This window comes from Amblyomma maculatum, chromosome 1, assembly GCF_055883805.1.
Source record: "Amblyomma maculatum isolate TAMU_Amacu chromosome 1, ASM5588380v1, whole genome shotgun sequence".
Taxonomy (NCBI): Eukaryota; Metazoa; Arthropoda; class Arachnida; order Ixodida; family Ixodidae; genus Amblyomma; species Amblyomma maculatum.
The window spans coordinates 31,354,844-31,374,322 of record NC_139344.1 but is presented as its reverse complement, the minus strand read 5'-3'; the positions used below and the strand labels follow the sequence as shown (position 1 = coordinate 31,374,322).

The window sequence follows — 19,479 nt, the reverse complement described above, 5'->3', positions numbered from 1 at the left end:
GTTATCTTCTACCTTACACAAGTGGCAAAGTTGTGGCTCACCAATCACGAGGCTGACATTCCAACTTGGGCCTCGTTGAAATCTCGCTTTGTGGATGTCTTCGGTCGCCCTGCGGTCCGCATGCTTCGCGCCGAACACTGTTTGCGCGAGCGGGTGCAGCAGACAGGAGAAACCTTCACTAGCTACATCGAAGACGTTTTAGATTTGTGCCATCGTGTAAACGCATTGATGACTGAAGCCGAGAAGATTCGCCACATCATGATGGGCATCCACGAAGGCGTATTCAACATTCTGATGGCAAAAGAGCCCAGAACTGTAATTGAGGTTGTCACATTGTGTCAAAGCTATGACGACTTACGTCGGCAATGCATCATCCCTCGACAACCTGAAGCCACGATCGCGGCTATGTCTGACGCCCCTGTCAGCTCCACACTAATTCAAGAAATCAAAGACTTCGTACGGGAAGAAGTTGCATGGCAATTATCGCTAATTCCTAACGTTCCGCATTCCAGTTCACACCTGGCTCCGACCATACGCCAGGTTATTCAGGAACAAGTTGCCGACGCACTTCCGCCCCTCATTCATGCCAACGCTGTCCCGACGCCCGCACACACTCCACTGTCTAATGCTGAGGTTGCCGCAAGACCACCACCTTCTACGCCTTTTCCATCGTACGGTTCACCTCAGCAGGCATTTTTCACCCAGCGCCGTGCGCCACCTATTCTACGCCTTTGGTGCACATCTGACAACCGGCCCATTTGCTTTGCATGTGGTCTCCCTGGCCATGTTGCACGCCTGTGCCGCCGTCACCCGGCCCCGTACGCTTTCGATCAGAGCCCGGCCAACTACGCGCAGCCGCTGTCCCATCTCCATGCGTCCCCTCAGCCCTCGTCCAACTTTGACCGCTTCTCGAATGACAACCGCTCAACCTCTCCGCGCCGTCGCTCTCCGTCGCCGATGCGTCGCTGTTCTACCTCGCCAATGCCGGAAAACCACTAGACGCAGTTCCGCAGGCAAGAACTGCACTTCCGTTGACGAGTGGAAGTCCTGCTTTGCCACCGAACAATTTAATTGAACTTACCATTGAAAATATTTGTACTCTTGCGCTTGTAGATACTGGTGCTGCTGTGTCGGTTATTGAGGTTGGACTGTGCCGCTTGTTACGAAAAGTTGTTCTGCCATATTCTGGGGTTTCTTTGCACACCGCCACTGCTCAGCACGTCGAACCGCTCGGTACCTGCACGGCTCGAGTCACCATTCAGAACGTTCTCTATGTCATCAGTTTTATCGTTCTCCGTGACTGCTCTCATGACATTATTTTAAGATGGGACTTCTTGTGTCGCAATCGCGCTGTAATTCATTGCGCTCGTGCCGAAGTAGAGTTTTCTCCGCTGTGCACCGCACCGACTGCCGCTAACGTTCTTGGGGAAGCCAAATGCCACATTGCGGATGCTACTGATATCCCGCCTTCATCTGCTGCGATTGTGCCTATAAACTGTCCCTCTCTTCAAGACTGTACAATTCTCTTCACCCCATCTTCCCTTTTCGTCTCGCGACGCTGTCTTCCCCTGCCCTGCGCCGTCCTTAGTGTACGAAGCGGACGCACTGAACTAGCCATTACTAACGATTCGTTCTATTCACTCACGTTGCAACGTGGCAAGTGCGTTGGGTATGCCGAGCCTGTTCGATCAGAAAATTTTGTGACCGTCCCATCGGTTTTCTCCCCCTGTGCGGACACAATCTCCGACAATGTCAGTGCCCTTAGCCCACCTCGTTCCTCGTCTCCTTCATCGCCTCTGGCTGCCTTCGACAAAGCCATCGACATTGCTCTCGCTCCAGATCAACGCACCAAGCTCCTCGGCTTGCTGAACCGATTCCGAGCTTCCTTTGACATCCAGCAGCTATCCTTGGGTCGTACATCAACTGTTTCTCACCACATCTATACTGGTACGCACGCCCCATTACGCCAACGCCCTTACCGTGTATCAGCCTCAGAGCGCTGCATTATTGATGAGCAAGTCGACGAGATGCTCAGTAGGGGTGTAATTCAGCCTTCCAGTAGCCCTTGGGCGTCCCCGGTCGTTTTAGTCAAGAAGAAAGATCGGTCTATTCGGTTCTGTGTGGACCACCGACGCCTTAATGCGATCACACGAAAGGACGTCTATCCGCTACCACGCATAGACGACGCGCTGGACACTTTGCATGGAGCGGAATTTTTCTCTTCAATCGATTTACGTTCTGGCTTCTGGCAAGTTCGATGGCTGAGGATGATCGCCCCAAGACAGCTTTTGTCACACCCGACGGGCTGTATGAGTTCAACGTGATGCCATTTGGCCTGTGTAATGCGCCCGCCACATTTGAATGCATGATGGACAATATTCTCCGCAGTTTGAAGTGGCACACGTGTCTCTGCTACTTGGATGATATCGTTGAATTTTCATCCGACTTCGCGACCCACCTAACTCGCCTTGAAACTGTCTTGCAATGCTTTAGCGACGTCGGTCTGCAGCGCAATCTGAAAAAGTGCCATTTCGCTGCTCGCCAACTTACTATTTTAGGGCATTTAGTGTCCAAAGATGGCATCCTTCCAGATCCATCTAAACTTTGCGCTTTCGCTGAGTTCCCAAAGCCAACATCTAGCAAGCAATCACGCAGCTTTATAGGCTTATGCTCCTATTTTAGGCGTTTTGTTCGGAACTTTGCGACCATCATTGCTCCTCTGACGCGACTTCTCAGCTCTCACAAAGATCTTTCTGCCTGGTCGTCAGCTTGCAATGCTGCTTTTACGAAATTGCGCACGATACTTACCTCAGCCCCCGTATTGCGCCATTTTGACCCGGCTGCTCCTACTGAAGTGCACACCGATGCCAGCGACGCCGGCCTCGGCGCTGTTCTTGCCCAACGAAAATCAGGTGTTGATGAATACGTTGTGGCGTACGCAAGTCGAACTTTGACCAAGGCTGAGACCAACTACTCGGTGACAGAAAAGGAATGCTTGGCCATTGTTTGGGCGCTTCAGAAATTTCGGCCATACTTGTATGGGCGCCCATTCGATGTTGTTACAGACCACCACGCTTTGTGTTGGTTGTCTTCACTAAAAGACCCCACCGGCCGTCTCGCCCGCTGGTCGCTTAGACTGCAAGAGTATGCTATCCAAGTTATCCATCGTACAGGGCGCAAGCATTCCGACGCTGACGCTTTATCTCGCTCGCCGGTGCCGCCTGACGCTCCGCTGTCACCTGCCTCCAGCATCGTCTTGTCTTCTCTGTCCATCGACGACATGCCATCAGAACAGCATAAGAATCCGTGGCTAACATCACTAATCGATCTTCTTACGAACTCGTCATTTTCACCGGCTCCTCGCGCCCTTCGTCGTCAAGCGCAGCATTTCGCCCTTCGTGACCGTCTCCTCTATCGACGCAGTTATATGCCAGATGGCCGTAAGTGGCTGCTCATCGTACCTCGCCACCTCCGTAGTGATATATGTGCATCTTGCCATAATGATCCGCAGTGTGGTCATTTGGGTGTACTTAAGACTTATGAACGGTTGCGACAGCGGTTTTACTGGTGCGGTATGTACACCTTCGTCAATAAGTATGTGCGTTCATGCATCGATTGCCAGCGTCGCAAGCCTTCTCCTCTCCATCAGCCGGCTCCACTACAGCATGATAAAAAAGAGATATATATATATATATATACACACACAAAAACGTGGCTACATCCTTGCACTATCATAGTGGAGCACTGTCAAGTGTATTTGGTGCAAACGAAATGAACAGCCGATGCTGCTGTTGGCATCGGTCAGAAAATTCGCCCAAGACCCTTGCCCAGCACATAAAAAGCACGCTGTCTCTAGAATTTGATAGGTAGCTCTTTGAAAACCAACTGAAATGAAATTTTTTTCCTGTCATCGCGCAGACAAAACAAAAAGAAAGATAATCGGTGAAATCACATATTTGAAGGTCATTACTATCATCAAGCAAACTACGTTCACTGTAGTACAAAAGGCTTATCTCCCCAGTCGTGTGCCAGCTGCAACCACTTTATCCCCACTTTCTAACCTTATCAGTCCACCTGACTTTCTGCCTCCCGCTCCTATGCCTTCCCTCTCTTGAAATCTACTGTTTCCTTAAGGGAGTGTCAGTTACCTTGCCTTCACATTACATGTTCTGCTCATGCCCATTACTTTTTGTTGGTTTCAACTAGGACAGCATTAGCTCCCTTTTATTTTCTGGCCCATTCTGATCTCGTCCTGTCTCTTATTACATCTGTCATTTTCCTTTCTGTAGCTTGCTGCACTGTCAACAGTTCAAGTTCCACTCTTTTCGTTAGCCTCCACGTTTCTGCCTCATAGGTTAGTATTGGTAAGATACAGCTGTTAGATACTTTCCTCTTGAAGGACGTTACTAAACTGCTGTTCATGGCCTGAGAGTGCTTGCCAACTGCACTCCTCCCTATTCTTATTCTCGCTATTTCTCTGTCATACGGTCTTGCAGTCACTAAACTCACTGCCAGCACTAACAAAATGCATCCTTTTGTTCCAAAGTTCTACTGCTTATCATAACCTGTTGTTCCATTTCGACACTTTTGAGCGTCAAGGTTTCTTCGTATTAATTTTTAGGCCTACTGTTCTACTTTGTCTTTCTTGGTCCTTGGTCATGCCTTGCAATTTAGGAAGTCTGGCGCGGCAGTAGCCTCATTAGTCAACGGACTAAGAGCCCCCAAGTAATTTAGTTGCTTGTAAGGCGATGTCATCAACTGTTTGGAAATTGTTAAGGTATTCTTTATTAGTTTTTAATTACTTTTTTCAATCCAGTTTGCTGAATGCCTTCTATAACATGTGATGAATAGTTCTAGACATATCTCCTTGCCCAATGCCCTAATCCAAGGTCATCTCTGTTTATTTTTTTATTGTTATTGTGCAGCCTGTCGAAATGAGCTCTCATTTTTGCTCTCATTTTGCAGCATTCTTTAAGCACCAGGAAAAATTACCTTGCAAAAAGTACATTGGTACAAAAATGGGTAACTGTCGTTGGACAGCTTAATGAGATCCGGTTGTGCCTGAAATGAATTGACCCCATCTAAATAAGCAGTAAGGTGGCATTTAAAGAATAATATGCATTGCATCGCATGACTGCAAGCAATGTCATTTGTTTCACACTTCTGCAGTGCAACACTTCAAATTTTATGCCTTGGATCAAGTTGTGTGAAATGTCTTGTATGCGTGTGTGTGTGTGTGTATGTGGCGCACGCATGCACACGCGCGCACACACACACACACACACACACACACACACACACACACACACACACACACACACACACACACACACACACACACACACACACACACACACACACACACACACACACACACACACACACACACACACACACACACACACACACACACACACACACACACACACACACACACACACACACACACACACACACACACACACACACACACACACACACACACACACACACACACACACACACACACACACACACACACACACACACACACACACACACACACACACACACACACACACACACACACACACACACACACACACACACACACACACACACACACACACACACACACACACACACACACACACACACACACACACACACACACACACACACACACACACACACACACACACACACACACACACACACACACACACACACACACACACACACACACACACACACACACACACACACACACACACACACACACACACACACCTCAACGATTCCATGTAAGGAGAATTCTGGAATGAACCTTCATCTAAAATCTCCACTCCTATTTTGAATTTCTTGAGCTGGTGACTGGTAGATTACCACTCGACCAATCCCGCTCAAAATGCATTTATGAGATGGCCATGGTGGCCTCTAGTCTTCAATGGCTCACTGCTATTCCTTTAGGTTTAAGTAAACACTTAAAAAAAAAGGCAGAGTCAAGCTATATTGTTTATACACGGGTTGTCACATACTGGCATTCTTCCATGTGTAATACCCACGTTTTGCTAGTTTGAACAGACTGCTCTGCAAGGAATGATTAAATTTTAAGTGGATGTCTTTGTGGGAGTGGAATTGAAGAACATGTCCTCGCACATAGTTTCCTTATTGCTGTTAGCCCCGCTGGGGTGGCACAGTGGTTACGGCACTTGACTGCTGTTCCCAAGGACGCAGGATTGAATCCCAGGCTCGGCGGCTGCTTTTCGATGGAGGCGAAAAAGCAAGGCGCCCGTGTGCTGTGCGATGTCAGTGCACATTAAAGAACCCCAGGTGGTCGAAATTTCTCGAGTCCTCCACTACGGCATCTCTCATAGCCTGAGTCGCTTTGGAACGTTAAACCCCGAAAAACCAACCAATCCTTATTGCTGTTAGCAATTTCATTTTAAGAACGTAATTAAAGATTAACTTTGTTAGTTGCCAAATTAATCATCACTGAGGCTTGTTTTTTTTTTAGCTTACTTGGGCTATGTGATAGCTTCTCATCTGGACAACATCACCACTGCTACAAACTGTTTAACTAATGCTAAGTTATGCTGACTATGTTAACTATTGATGTGAGTGACTCCAAAAGTTAGTGTCACTCATTGAAAGTGACACTAAATTTGTTAGTGGGATAAGGGTGCAAGTTACTCCTTGGAATCACTTGTTTTTCGTACTTCCATTCTAGAACATCTTTAAGAGAATGCATGGTATTTGACTTGCTCAACTTAGCGTATTTCTGTATCACGGCTTGATTTTATGTCTCACTTAATCATTCGCAGTATTTTCAAGGGCCATATTGAACGCTGCTTGTTCATAAACTTGACAATGCCCCGCCTAGGAGTCCTTAAGGGAAAATAAATAATGAAGAAGATATTTGGTTTGTGGGGTTTAATGTCCCAAAGTGACTCAGGCAATGAGAGACGCCGTAGTGGAGGGCTCCAGAAATTTTGCCCACCTGAGATTCTTTAATGTGCACTGACATCACACAGCACACGGGCGCCCTGCTTTTCGCCTCCATCAAAAAGCAGCTGCGGCGGCCAGGATTCGATTTCGCATCCTTGGGCACAGTAGTCGAGCACCCTAACTACCGCACCATTATGGCAAGGCACTGGACAGATATTACTAAAAAAAAAAAATAATGATTTGCATAAAACGAATCTGGAGATTCACTAATGTTAACCATTTGATTGTTGCTCATGAGGAATGGCAGGGGTCTACTGCTAAATGTGACTTCATATGCTGTATTAAAATTGGTGATATTTTGGTGTAGGTGCACATTTAAACTTCTAAGCAGCCATGGGCTGTGCTGACTTGTACAGCGATGAGGACGACCTACAGAATGCTGTATAGGTAAATTATTGAATATAAGTAAAACGTTTGGAGGAGTTTGTGATGTGCTTCATGTTTTTATTTTGATAAATAAAAGTTATTAGGTGTGAATTCTTGCTTTCTTTTCTCTGATTCATGTCTTTGTGTTCTTTGGCAACACGTTTCACTGACAACTAGTAGACCTGTGCTTTAAATTTTTGCATTATTTATATGATAACAGTTTGTCTTCTATAGATGTCTTCTTATATGATGAGGTGCACTCATTGCCTGTTCTTGATATCTGTGTTTGGTTCTTAACGATAAATGGTGTGGCAGCAAATTGTAACAAATTGGCTGAAGCTGTAATGATACATTTAAGAAAATTAGGAAGGTAGCATTTTTTGGGCTGTACAGTATTAGATGTGATATTTCTATTTATTTTTGTGTTGCTAACTTGAGGTAATAGAAGGCCTGTTGAGGTTTATACTCCTTGCCCTTGCTAATTAATTGCTCTGTTTTGGATAACATCCTTGTTTCAGTGCGTTTTAATGCGCACTGCTTACAACTTTTTTTAAATCCTTAGGATGGGACCGAGCTTACATTCAAGGAGGTGACTGCTGGTGAAAACATTGCAAGTCTTCTGAGTGCACTTGTTGTGCTTACTGTAAGTCTATAGACTCCGCATTCATCATGCAAAAAGAAAAGAAACGAATTGTCTTATTTTTTTCATGTGTTAAGTGCTTGTTTTGTGGTCTTGTAGGGTGTCCCATCGACATTCAAGACTGTAGCTGCTCGTGCTCTTGAAGACTCTTCTGTGTTGAGGTGAGCCGAATTAGCTGACATTTTATGGATGTCAACCTGGTGGCAGTGCACCTTGCGTAACGGTCGAACCCGATGATATTGAACTAGGCTCAAATTATCATTCATATTGAGTAGTTTGTGAGCACTCTAATGATATAGTGTGAATGTATAGGAAAATGCACAGGCGCACTGTTTAAAAATTAGCTGTGACATCCAGTAGGTCCAACCATGCAACACCAGCTGACTTGAGGACTTCCACTTGTCACATCTGTGGAGGTTAGCTTTCCCGCATCGAGCTGTGAGTGCTACATAGCGCATGCCAGCCATTGATAACACGGGGACACGGATTTCAAGCAGTTAGCATTTGCTTATATTTAGAATACTGCTAACCTAAACAGAGGGGTTGCTGCAGGGGTGAAAATGCACAATTACAATAACAAGATTCAGGAGGAAAAAATTCAGAAATGAGACCATTCAGAGATAGACATTGGGGTTTCTACTTGGACATAGGCCACGAACCACCGCGGGTTCGAGCGTCGCGCGAGCCGAAGCCCCGATCAGCCGTCACCACGCGCACACTGAAACACTGCAGCGCGCACTCAACCTCCATCGGGAGGAGAGCACTTCGCTGCAAGGACACAAACCTCCGAGTTCACAAAGGAGACGTTTATTGAAACGCCATCCTCCAGCGGCACACACACACATACGCACACACATACACATATTTACAAACGCACATACGCACACATATACACATATTTACAAACGCACATACACACACATACGCAGTCACCGTGTCAAGGGAGCGCGCGAGGAGCTAGGCTCCCCTGCGCGCACGAAGTGACACGGAGTGCGCGCCGCAAGCACGCAAGGGCGTGCTGTGATCTCTCTCGCAGTGACCAAAGGGTTCCTTTGAGAGAGTGTGGGCAACCACCGCAAGGTACGCCTGTCGCGGATCGTTGGATCACCATCGACAGGCTCGAGCTTCGCTCTCAGGTAAGACCCGGAGCAGACGAACTCGAGTACACACTGGTCTGCGCGGACAAAGGCCGGCAGACAAAAACAGTAGCGTACGCACCTTGCGATGTCTCGGAGGAGTCTCTCTCTCTGGGCTCCGCTCGGACAGTCGCGCGAGCGCGGCTGTCGAAGCGGTGCCGTGTTCCCGCCAAAAGGCGCCAATGAGAACAGCCACTGGGACGCCAGGGCGGAGCTGTGGCCCGAACGACAGTGACAAGTCGCTCGAGCCCCTCTCCGCCGCCTCAGGCGGGAGAAAGGGAACGGGGAGAACAACTGGGAAGCGGGCGGCGGCCGCGCAAAGGGCAGCCGCAGCAAGCCCGAATCCCACATCCTCCTCTCCTTAATTGCCCTCCTACCCATCAGTGAAAGCACGCGGCAGGTCCCCAGCATGAGGAAAAGAATGCTATCCTCACGCAACAAGTCAACTACACTTCAGTTCCAGCAAGAAAGATCTCGAAAAGACAGACACTCAAGAAAGACAAACATTAGCAAGGCGCACAAAAAAAAAAAAAAAAAAATGAACAAGATGACATGAAGAATAATGTACAAAGTTCCGGAGGCTAAGTAACAACGGCTATGTACAGAACACAATCATGTACAGAACACCACTATGTACAGAATAACTATGTACAAACACAACTTTGTACAGAAGTTCCAAAGTTCGTAGGTGCAGCTCAGGGAGCCTGCGGTGACTCACCGCTCGTTGACTTCTGGGTGGCCAACGTTCATCCTTGGCTGCAAACGATCTCGGTCGGTGGTGGTACAGGTTAGGTGCAGGGACAGCGAACACGCCGAAGGGGCCCCGGGTGTGGAAAGTCCGTGACTCCGTGGCGATCCAAGGCGCACATGGGAAGACCGCGCGGGGCTTCCTTTCCACCGCGCTCCGCACACGCCGGCAAACACACATGGCGCGACGTCGTCGCCTCCACGCCCAGGCACGCACACGCACAGCCACTCACACACCAAACAAAGGGTGATGCCGACCTTCAGCGGCGAACCTGTCCCGAGCACCTTCGCAACCGCGGCGGCCTTGGGTGAAAGGGGCATCGTCATGCTCCCCGTCCCCAAACGGCCCCAACTTCATTTCCACACACACAGAAAAAACCGCGCGTCGGGGCTGCCTAATGAGCAGCCCTCGCAATTTCAAGAAGGTGAGTGAAGACACGCTGTACAAAATAAGGCACTCACTGTACAATATTTACAAGATAAGAAGCAAGATTGGAAACAGAAGAAAGCGAAAAATGGGAAAAGAGACACAAAAACAAAATAAAATACAAAGGCTGGAACTGAGCGAGCTAGAAAAGGTAGAGACCAACCTTGCTTCCGGGTAGGGTTGAACGAGCAAGCTCGCTCGGTGAAACGGTATGCCTTCGGTTGCGGAAAAGGCCCGCCGTCCGGCATCAATCACATAGGTGACCGTCGCCTCACCTTGTACCGGTGCGGGGCACGGCTGCGTTCCACCGCATCGGGTGTGCCTCGGCGCTTGCCTGTGGTGACAATGGGCACCAGCGCAAGCTTGTCAGACCGTTACGCATAGGCCTTCAGGTCTGCAATGTAGGCACGGCTGGCTTTCCTCATAGGGGGATTCTCCAGCAATGAGCCCCCGCTTGTTACTGGGGAAATGCCCCATGAAATCGCAGGTGGCCATCTGCCACGGACGCACACTGTCAGTTGGTTTCGTCATGCCCGGTGGCTTGCCACTCCTCGACTTCTCCATTTGACAGACATGGCAGGGACGGCAACAGCGGAAAATGTCGCGCTTCATGCCGGGCTGCAGTCACCGATTGACTCAGTTTCTTGAAACCTTGGAGCCACTCAGATGACCAGCCAATGGTTTGTCATGAGAAAAACGCAACAGAGCGCCGCTCAGACATTGGGGAATAGCCACTTCAAATGGTTCATGGACTCATCATCCGTGGCTATGTATTTCAGCGCGAGCCCGTCATGGCCCAGCAAAATATGAATCCCCGGGGCACGCCGCGACACACGCTGGCTCGTGCCCCCCTGCGCCCGCTCAATACAAGTAGCGTACCGGCGCTGCGCCCGCTGCAATACAAGCAGCGTAACGGCGCTTCGTCTCCCAGAGACCGTCGCTGACATCGCGACAAAACGGGTCATTTTGCTGGACCGTCGTAGCTCTTCATGGCTGAAAACGATCCCAGTCATCTCAAAAGAGAGCCTGGTTTCGTCCCCCCGCCGGTTCGCAGCAAAACTTCCGCTGGCATCGGCGTTTCAGATGTGCTCACAAAGAGCTTTCACCCTCGCCTGCTTTGCGAAGCGCTGCTTACCCGGATAGCGGAATGGGGAACCCGTCTGCGGGCGTCCCCTCCGTGCCGCTCTGCGGCTCGTCCGCTGTTTCGCCCCCTTCGCCACCGTCCGTAAGGACGCCGCCGCGGGCGACTGGGGCACGGGATAGCGCGTCAGCTACCACGTTCGTTCTCCCCTGTAGATACTGCACCGAAAAGTCGAAATGCTGTACCAAGAGAGAATGGCGCGCCAGCCGGCTCGCAAGTTCAAGGAGCCGCATCAGCCAACTGAGCGCGCTTTCGGTCCGGTTTCCAGAGGGAGCCCGGCCGACGCCTCGCCGTTCCCCGAACAGAAATGACTGCAAGCGGGGTACGGGTGCTGTTGTGCGGAGATGCCGGCAGCGGCGGCGTCGCGCACATTGCTTCCGCAACGGCGTAAAGCTGAAACAGCAGAGGCATATGGTCAACGGTCGCACCGCAGGGTGGTCCGAAGAACCATGTAGCGTGTTTCAGTGCCTTTGCCGAGTGCCGCGCAGGGGGCGGCAGGCATGGCGCATGAGCTTGATCGTCAAGGCGACCGGCTCGGCCGATGTGCTGTCCAACGACTCATGGAGCCAAGGACAATTCACGTTGGGCGCCAGTTGTGGTTTCTACTTGGACATAGGCCACGAACCACCGCGGGTTCGAGCGTCGCGCGAGCCGAAGCCCCGATCAGCCGTCACCACGCGCACACTGAAACACTGCAGCGCGCACTCAACCTCCATCGGGAGGAGAGCACTTCGCTGCAAGGACACAAACCTCCGAGTTCACAAAGGAGACGTTTATTGAAACGCCATCCTCCAGCGGCACACACACACATACGCACACACATACACATATTTACAAACGCACATACGCACACATATACACATATTTACAAACGCACATACACACACATACGCAGTCACCGTGTCAAGGGAGCGCGCGAGGAGCTAGGCTCCCCTGCGCGCACGAAGTGACACGGAGTGCGCGCCGCAAGCACGCAAGGGCGTGCTGTGATCTCTCTCGCAGTGACCAAAGGGTTCCTTTGAGAGAGTGTGGGCAACCACCGCAAGGTACGCCTGTCGCGGATCGTTGGATCACCATCGACAGGCTCGAGCTTCGCTCTCAGGTAAGACCCGGAGCAGACGAACTCGAGTACACACTGGTCTGCGCGGACAAAGGCCGGCAGACAAAAACAGTAGCGTACGCACCTTGCGATGTCTCGGAGGAGTCTCTCTCTCTGGGCTCCGCTCGGACAGTCGCGCGAGCGCGGCTGTCGAAGCGGTGCCGTGTTCCCGCCAAAAGGTGCCAATGAGAACAGCCACTGGGACGCCAGGGCGGAGCTGTGGCCCGAACGACAGTGACAAGTCGCTCGAGCCCCTCTCCGCCGCCTCAGGCGGGAGAAAGGGAACGGGGAGAACAACTGGGAAGCGGGCGGCGGCCGCGCAAAGGGCAGCCGCAGCAAGCCCGAATCCCACAACATGTAGGAAAATGTACCATGAATATGCAGGTGATCATGAATTTGCCCATTTACTGTGCGATGTGAGTGCACATCCAAAATTCTCAGATGGTCAAAATTTCCAGAGTCCTTCACTATGGCATACTTCGTTGCCTGACTCGCTTTGGAACGTTAAACATATAAACCAAACCAGCATCTACAAATGATCCATTGTAGTTGCTCATTGAGCAAAAAGCTATCCACGTTTAGGATTTTGTGGCACCTTTTAATAACCAGTACTTTGTAAAGCTACTTTAATTGTAATAGGCTCCTAAAACGTGCAGCAGCACTGCTGCCCCTGACGGAGAGTGCCATCTATGGCAGAAAAATAGAACCTGGGAATATTGAGGGCCATGATGGCCGCGCGTTTCATCACGCTTCATCTGCGGTGCGTCACAGTGTACCTTCATTGGTGCGGCTTCAGAAAAATCTACTTGCCTCACTTTTATTTTCAATAAATCGAACTTGAATAAGGTTGAAAAGTTTGTTGATAATGTGTACTCTCTGAAGCAGGCAGTCGACAATTATGATACTATGATACACGACTGGACGTAAAGTGCACTTCGGCTGTCAACGATCACACGGCATATGCCACGTCCTTTGTATTAGTTAGTCACTTTAAGTGATGGCTAAAGCAATTCATTCAGTCGAAAAGCCGCCGGCGTATTAGTAGTATAGTATATAGTATAGTCGAATCGTTGCACTCAATAGATGTTTTGCGCTGTTGAATAGGAAGATCACGCATTACTTGTTTTTATATGGCATCCTTGCATAAGTAATTGTGCTCTCTCAGGGATGAAAGTTAACGGCATGCAAGAAACATTTTTCTGTGGTACTGGTATCTATCCGCTGAGAAGCCTTGGAAGGTGAGAGACATGCATTCTCCATCCATTGAAGTATCATCCGCTTAATTCTTCTTGAGGCAGCAGAACTGTTAAGCCCTGCAGGGGCATCTGTTAAAGCAGATGTTTGTGTTTACCGTACGACACCACGGACCCCGAGCACCCATGCTAAGCTGTGCGTGGCATCACCGTTTCTGAAGAAAAGGGGATCATGGTCGTTGAACCGATGAAGAGTGTTTGGACCTTCAAGGCCCCTCAGCAGAGGCAACACACCACTTTGGCCTACACTTTCCATAGACGGCACCTCCTGGCTGACTCACCCGGGGAAAGTCTGCAGTCGCCTTTTCCTTTCCTCCCCTCCATCTTTCACTTTTCCATCTCCTTTCTTACACCTGTTCTGTCTTCTACCTTCATCACTTCTTCCTAGTTCCATGTGGCGAAGGTTAACCTTGTGTGGCTAGCCACCCTGAGCTACACCATACAGTCGAACCCGGATATATCCAACTCGACGGGGATCGCGAAATAGTTCGATACATCAATAATTGGATATACAAAAATCGGCTTGTGACGCCACTTGCGATTTTGAAAAAGTGATACCGTATTTGTTGCGTAATCAACCCACTCGCATAATGAACCTACCCTTCACGTTTGCGAGAATTAAAAAAAAAAAGCGTTAGTCGGTGGCGCGTCCCTCCATTTCGGCCGTCGCATCTGCAGCTCATTTATTGGCAGAGTGTCAAGGTTCTGCGCAGCGATAATATTGCGGCCTATTTATCTTTTGATTATACTTTTGATGTTAGCTCCTGCAGTGGCGGGGAGTGAACTTGGCAAAGTACCCGTAGTAGCTTGCTCAAGCCTGGTTTGATTTATCACGGCGTGCTTGGGGCGGGCGGAGTCCACTGCCGAAAAGTCATTGGAAAGCATAGCAGCTGCAAATGCCGTTTGAAGCAAACAGTGCTAAGAGCCGATGTAATGATCGCAACTGACCACATGCTTTCCTTGATTCATAGTTGGAAGGATGAACGACTCTCGCAAAAAAAAAAATAGAAATATCTGCTGCTTCTTAATGTCCACAGCCACCATAGCTTATGCTACGCCGCGCATTCAGCACGAACTCTCACGAAAAAAAAAAAAAAAATGCCGCTTCTTAACGCCATAGCCTACGCTACAGTGCAAATTCAGCACGATGCCAACTATGAACGACTCGCACACAAACAAACAAACAAACAAAACAAAATAGAAAAAAACAAATCTGCCGCCGCTTAATGTCCACAGCTGCCATAGCTTACGCTACGCTGCACGTTCAGCACGGCAAGAATGGACTCTGGCAAAAATAAAATAAAAATAAATCTGCCACTGCTTAACGTCCGCAGACGCCACAGCTTACGCTACGCCGCACGTTTAGCACAACAACACAAGGTGCGCATCACATGTTGTAGGGATTCACAATCCCCTGCCTCCATTATAACGACCGCGTGCAATTAACACGCGTGATTATGCGCGCTGTTAAAGTATACTGAACATATATCCAAGAATATTGAGTAAGCACCACAATTGCATTCTTAAGGCACGATTACACTAGTACAGACACATAACTCGGGTTAGTTTTGAGTGGATATCTGTATTTTTGACGTTTTTTGAGTGGCTGCCGGGTCAGAGGCAATGCGCTCCCGACTGAGCCGGTGGGTGTGACGCCACATCTACCCTCAGCAACGTCATGGCCCCGCGATCTCGCCGCCGCCACCCCTGCGCTGAAGTTGGTTGATCGGCTACATGCAGTATCGATTCCCCGGGGCCTCGCCGTGCACAATGCTGCAAAGTGTGGAATGCTGCATACGTGGGAGGTCGAGGGGGACGCATACGGAGGGTGCGTATTGCGGACAATTGTTTACGCGTTGGGAGGGAACGAGGAATTGTGCTTAGGAACATGAGCAGCAAAAGAAAAAAAAAGAACTGAGTGCGCTTTGTGAGTGCCACGGGGGAAAGGAAAAATGAACAGGTGCGACTGCTTGCGATAAGGGTGGCTAGGAAGGCATAAAGGAGGCAGGTAGATGTGACGTGATATCCGGTTTTGTCAGAGCTTTCACAGGAGCCCGCTAGGTGCGGCGATTTGAGAAATATTCATTAACATACTTACTTTCCACTGCTTTGTGCTCATAAAGTGGATTGTTTTTGTCACTCCCAATGCGATAGCTACCATTTTCGCTGGAAATCTCGACTGCAATTTTTTTATTCAGTATACTTTTAAGGAGGTTGGTGGAGCAGAGGGCACATTGGCCAGCCCCCACCGCCTCCCAGTCTCCCGCAGCAACACTGCCGCTGGCTTCCCTCTTTCCTCCTGGTGTAACCCGGAGACCTCCTTTCCCGTTCCGACTCGAGGAGCGCGTCTGTCACAACTTTCTCGGGGCTTTTTAGCAGTTGAGCACGCATGCGCGCGGTTCATAATTTCTGCTGAGGAGACCGCCGTCACCGAGAATCGCCCAGTCACCATATGCACCTACCGCAACAGACTGAGCGCGAAGCCGCACCAGGTGAGCAGACTTCCTCTCACCTCCTTGCATGTTCTTCCCGATTAGGGGGTTTATTTCACCCCCATACACGATCGGGACGTACGCTCACTATGGCGGTTGTATTTAAGTGTTGTGCCTTGCCGTGTACTCGAGCACAATAAACTTTGTTCGAGTATGTAACTCGGTGCTTGTCCCCTCTGGCCCGAACCCGCCGCAGTAGCGACTTCTCGTACCACGGTTGGAGGTCACAGCTCTGTCTGTTAGGGCTGCACGTCGGGGCTAGAAAGTGATTGTAGCATCTAGCCCCCCCCCCCGTGGCGCATTCTTGCGAGAAATAACACCCATATTCTTGGCGTCCGAATGTGGGTCCAGAGGTGTGACAAATCGAGTGTCTGTGTGTGTCAGACTACCGACACATAGACTAGCCATGGCAGTAAGTAGAGCTGAGTTTCAGTCTCTTCTAATGCTGCAGTGGTGATTGCACAGCGGCAACTAAGTAAAACCACCTTAACTGTTAATATTGCGAGAGCTCAGGAGCTGATGCTAGCCACTGTGATCTTGTAATTTCTGCGAGAGCCGGAGGTCACATGACTCCACCGTTCTACAGCAGGGTGACGCACCATTTTAATTTCATCAGTGCAGTGGGGAGCCTAGTCAGCCGAAAGGAGCTTTAAAAGGAATAGCAGTAAGATCCTTTTTCATTTTTTTTTTTTTCGACTACTGTTCGACGGGCTCTGGGAGCCGTGCACAAAGGGCACGCTGGTATTGCTGCCTGTGTGAGCGCTACATAGCTTGTATTGCTGTGAGCGTGTTAGGTCACTGCCGTCTGTACTCCGATAGCACCTTGTGCAACCCTTTTTCCCCACGAGAAGGATACACAAGAGTCCTTCGAGATTGGTCATGCCACGCTGAGACGAGCTATATCGCACAACATGTGCATCGCTGAGCATGCAAATGGCCCTAAGACGTGCTTCAAGTTGTCATTTCGCTACACGGTGACGTCAAACAGGTAGAACTTCCTCTATAAGTTCATAACAACGCCACAGTTGCTGCGTCGGGCACACGCCGACGCGCACCAGAGCTGCAAGCTAAGATGGCAGAGCTAGGCTTTACACAAAGCGCACCGCAATCTGAGCCCTGCTGCGTGGCCTGAGGACGCTCTCCAACACCAGCAGGCAGCTGCAGCGAGAGGCCGGGCTCGGCATTTCGAGCATCGTGCCTCGTTACGACTTGCGCCCACGGCAGACGTAACTGACCAACGCACAGGGAGTAATTTCTTGTGCTGAATGTGGATGGGATGCTCTGTTGATATTCAGCACATTTTGCTTCCAGAGCAAGCACGTGCTTTCTCGTTGGAAAAGACCGAGGGGGGGGGGGGGGTAGATTTGGAAAATAAATATAGTAACCAGCGAATAGACAGCCTTGCAGCCAGCAAGGAGTGGAGCTGGTGGAGGCCAAGACGACCGTTGCAGCATCGAAGGGCAAGCCGGAGTGGCCGCATTGTTGCACCTAGAGTCTGCTGTCACCGTCAACCAGGCCAACAAGAAAAACGGTTTCCGGTCGGCCACGGAGCGAGCGAGCCGGAGTTCATGGAACGGGCTCCTGCGTCTACCAACTGCGATACCTGTAGCAAAGAGGCCGCCTTGGCGCCACTCAAGACCCACCGTAGCAGCTTCACCAGAGGAAGCAGCTTGACCCCCCATCGCGCTCACCCTCGGCTGCGTCGGCAACATAAGGGAAAAGAGGCAAGCCAAGAGCGAGTGGTCGGCCCACTAACGGGAGACCTGCTGCAAACTACGCAACGAGACGACGCAGTGCTACCCGCCACCCTCGCAGCCTCGGCAAGCTGCCCCGGCTGACTGACGGTGAAGGAGGGGGATCTGCGGTTGCTGTGGTAGCCGTACGTGCGCCCCTGGCTCCATGGTAGTCTCCTGTGGCCGTCAGCCCTGCCTTTCCCTCCAGCACCCGTGGCTATGTGCTGTCTGCAACCTTTTATATATGGGCACTTTTATTTGGGTATCACTAAATGGTGTCTAGCCGGCCCCACTCGGTATATCCTGATGAACGCGGCTACTTTTAGCCGTACGGAGGTTTTAAGGAGGAGGGATGTGGAGATTCACAATCCCCTGTTTCCATTATAACAAGCGCATGTAATTGACACGCTTGATTACGCATGCTGTTAAGGAGGTTGGCGGAGGAGAGGGCACACTGGCTACCCCTCACTGCCTCCAAGTCTCCCGCGGCGACGCTGCTGCTGGCTTCCCTCTTTCCTCCCGGCATAACCTAGAGATCTCCTCTCCCATTCTGAGGCAAGGTGCGCGTCTGTCGCAACTCGCTCGGGGCTTTTCGGCGGTTGAGCGCGCACGCGCGCGGTTTATGATTTCCGCCGAGGAGACCTCCGCTATCACCGAGAATCGCCCAGTCACCGTACACACCTACCGCAACGGGCTGTGAGCGCAAAGCCGCGCCAGATGAGCAGACTCTTCCTCTCACCTCCTTGCGTGTGCTTCCCCATTATGTGGCTTATTTCGCCCCCGTACACGAGCGGGACGCTCGCTCGCTATGGCGGTTGTTCTTGTGTGCTGTTGATTTGCCGTATACAACTGCTTGGGCAAATTAAAGCTTTTTCAAGTGCGCAACTCGTGTTTGTCCCCTCTGGCCCGAACCCGCCGCAGTAGGGACTCCTCGCACCGCGGGTTGGGGGTCACAGCTCTGTGCTAGAGCTGGCACGTCGGGGCTAGAAGGCGACTGTAGCGACTGTACAGATGCCCTGGGCCCAGGCTACTGAGTTACCAAGCTAGCCAGTGGTGACTTGCTCCTCGAAGTTCGAGACAGTGCACAGTACTCCAAACTTGTAAACTTTACATCTTTTAGGGAGTACACCAGTCTCCATAACAGCCCACAGATCCTGAACACAACTCGTGGTGTAATATATTAAAGGAGTATAGACACGTACATTTTCTGTTTCGGGCTTTTTGCTTTAAACGATCCACGATGGTCCAAAACAGAGGGACTGCGACCCAAAATGCCCCAACACGCCCCAATTAATTAATTGTCAGGGCATTTATCAAGACTAGTTTCGGTTTCGAGCACAAGTGCGCAATGACGACAAAGATGCGAGCGCTCCACACGAGCGCCTCCTGCTGGCACGACCGGTGACATGTACACACACAATCTAATGACGCATATGGGTAGCGTTTTTTGTCTGCTTG

General features: G+C 50.3%; 1 protein-coding gene across 4 annotated transcripts in view; it reads left to right on the top strand.

The window, feature by feature from the left end:
* Window positions 1–19,479, top strand: part of sws (patatin like phospholipase domain containing sws) — a 130,589-nt gene that overhangs the window by 12,245 nt on the left and 98,865 nt on the right. For all 4 annotated transcript variants that reach the window (XM_084587921.1, XM_084587923.1, XM_084587919.1 and 1 more), the window contains exons 7-8: window positions 7,916–7,996; window positions 8,093–8,154. In XM_084587921.1, coding sequence (XP_084444047.1) covers window positions 7,916–7,996; window positions 8,093–8,154 — 143 coding nt within the window. The remainder of the gene's footprint in view (window positions 1–7,915; window positions 7,997–8,092; window positions 8,155–19,479) is intronic.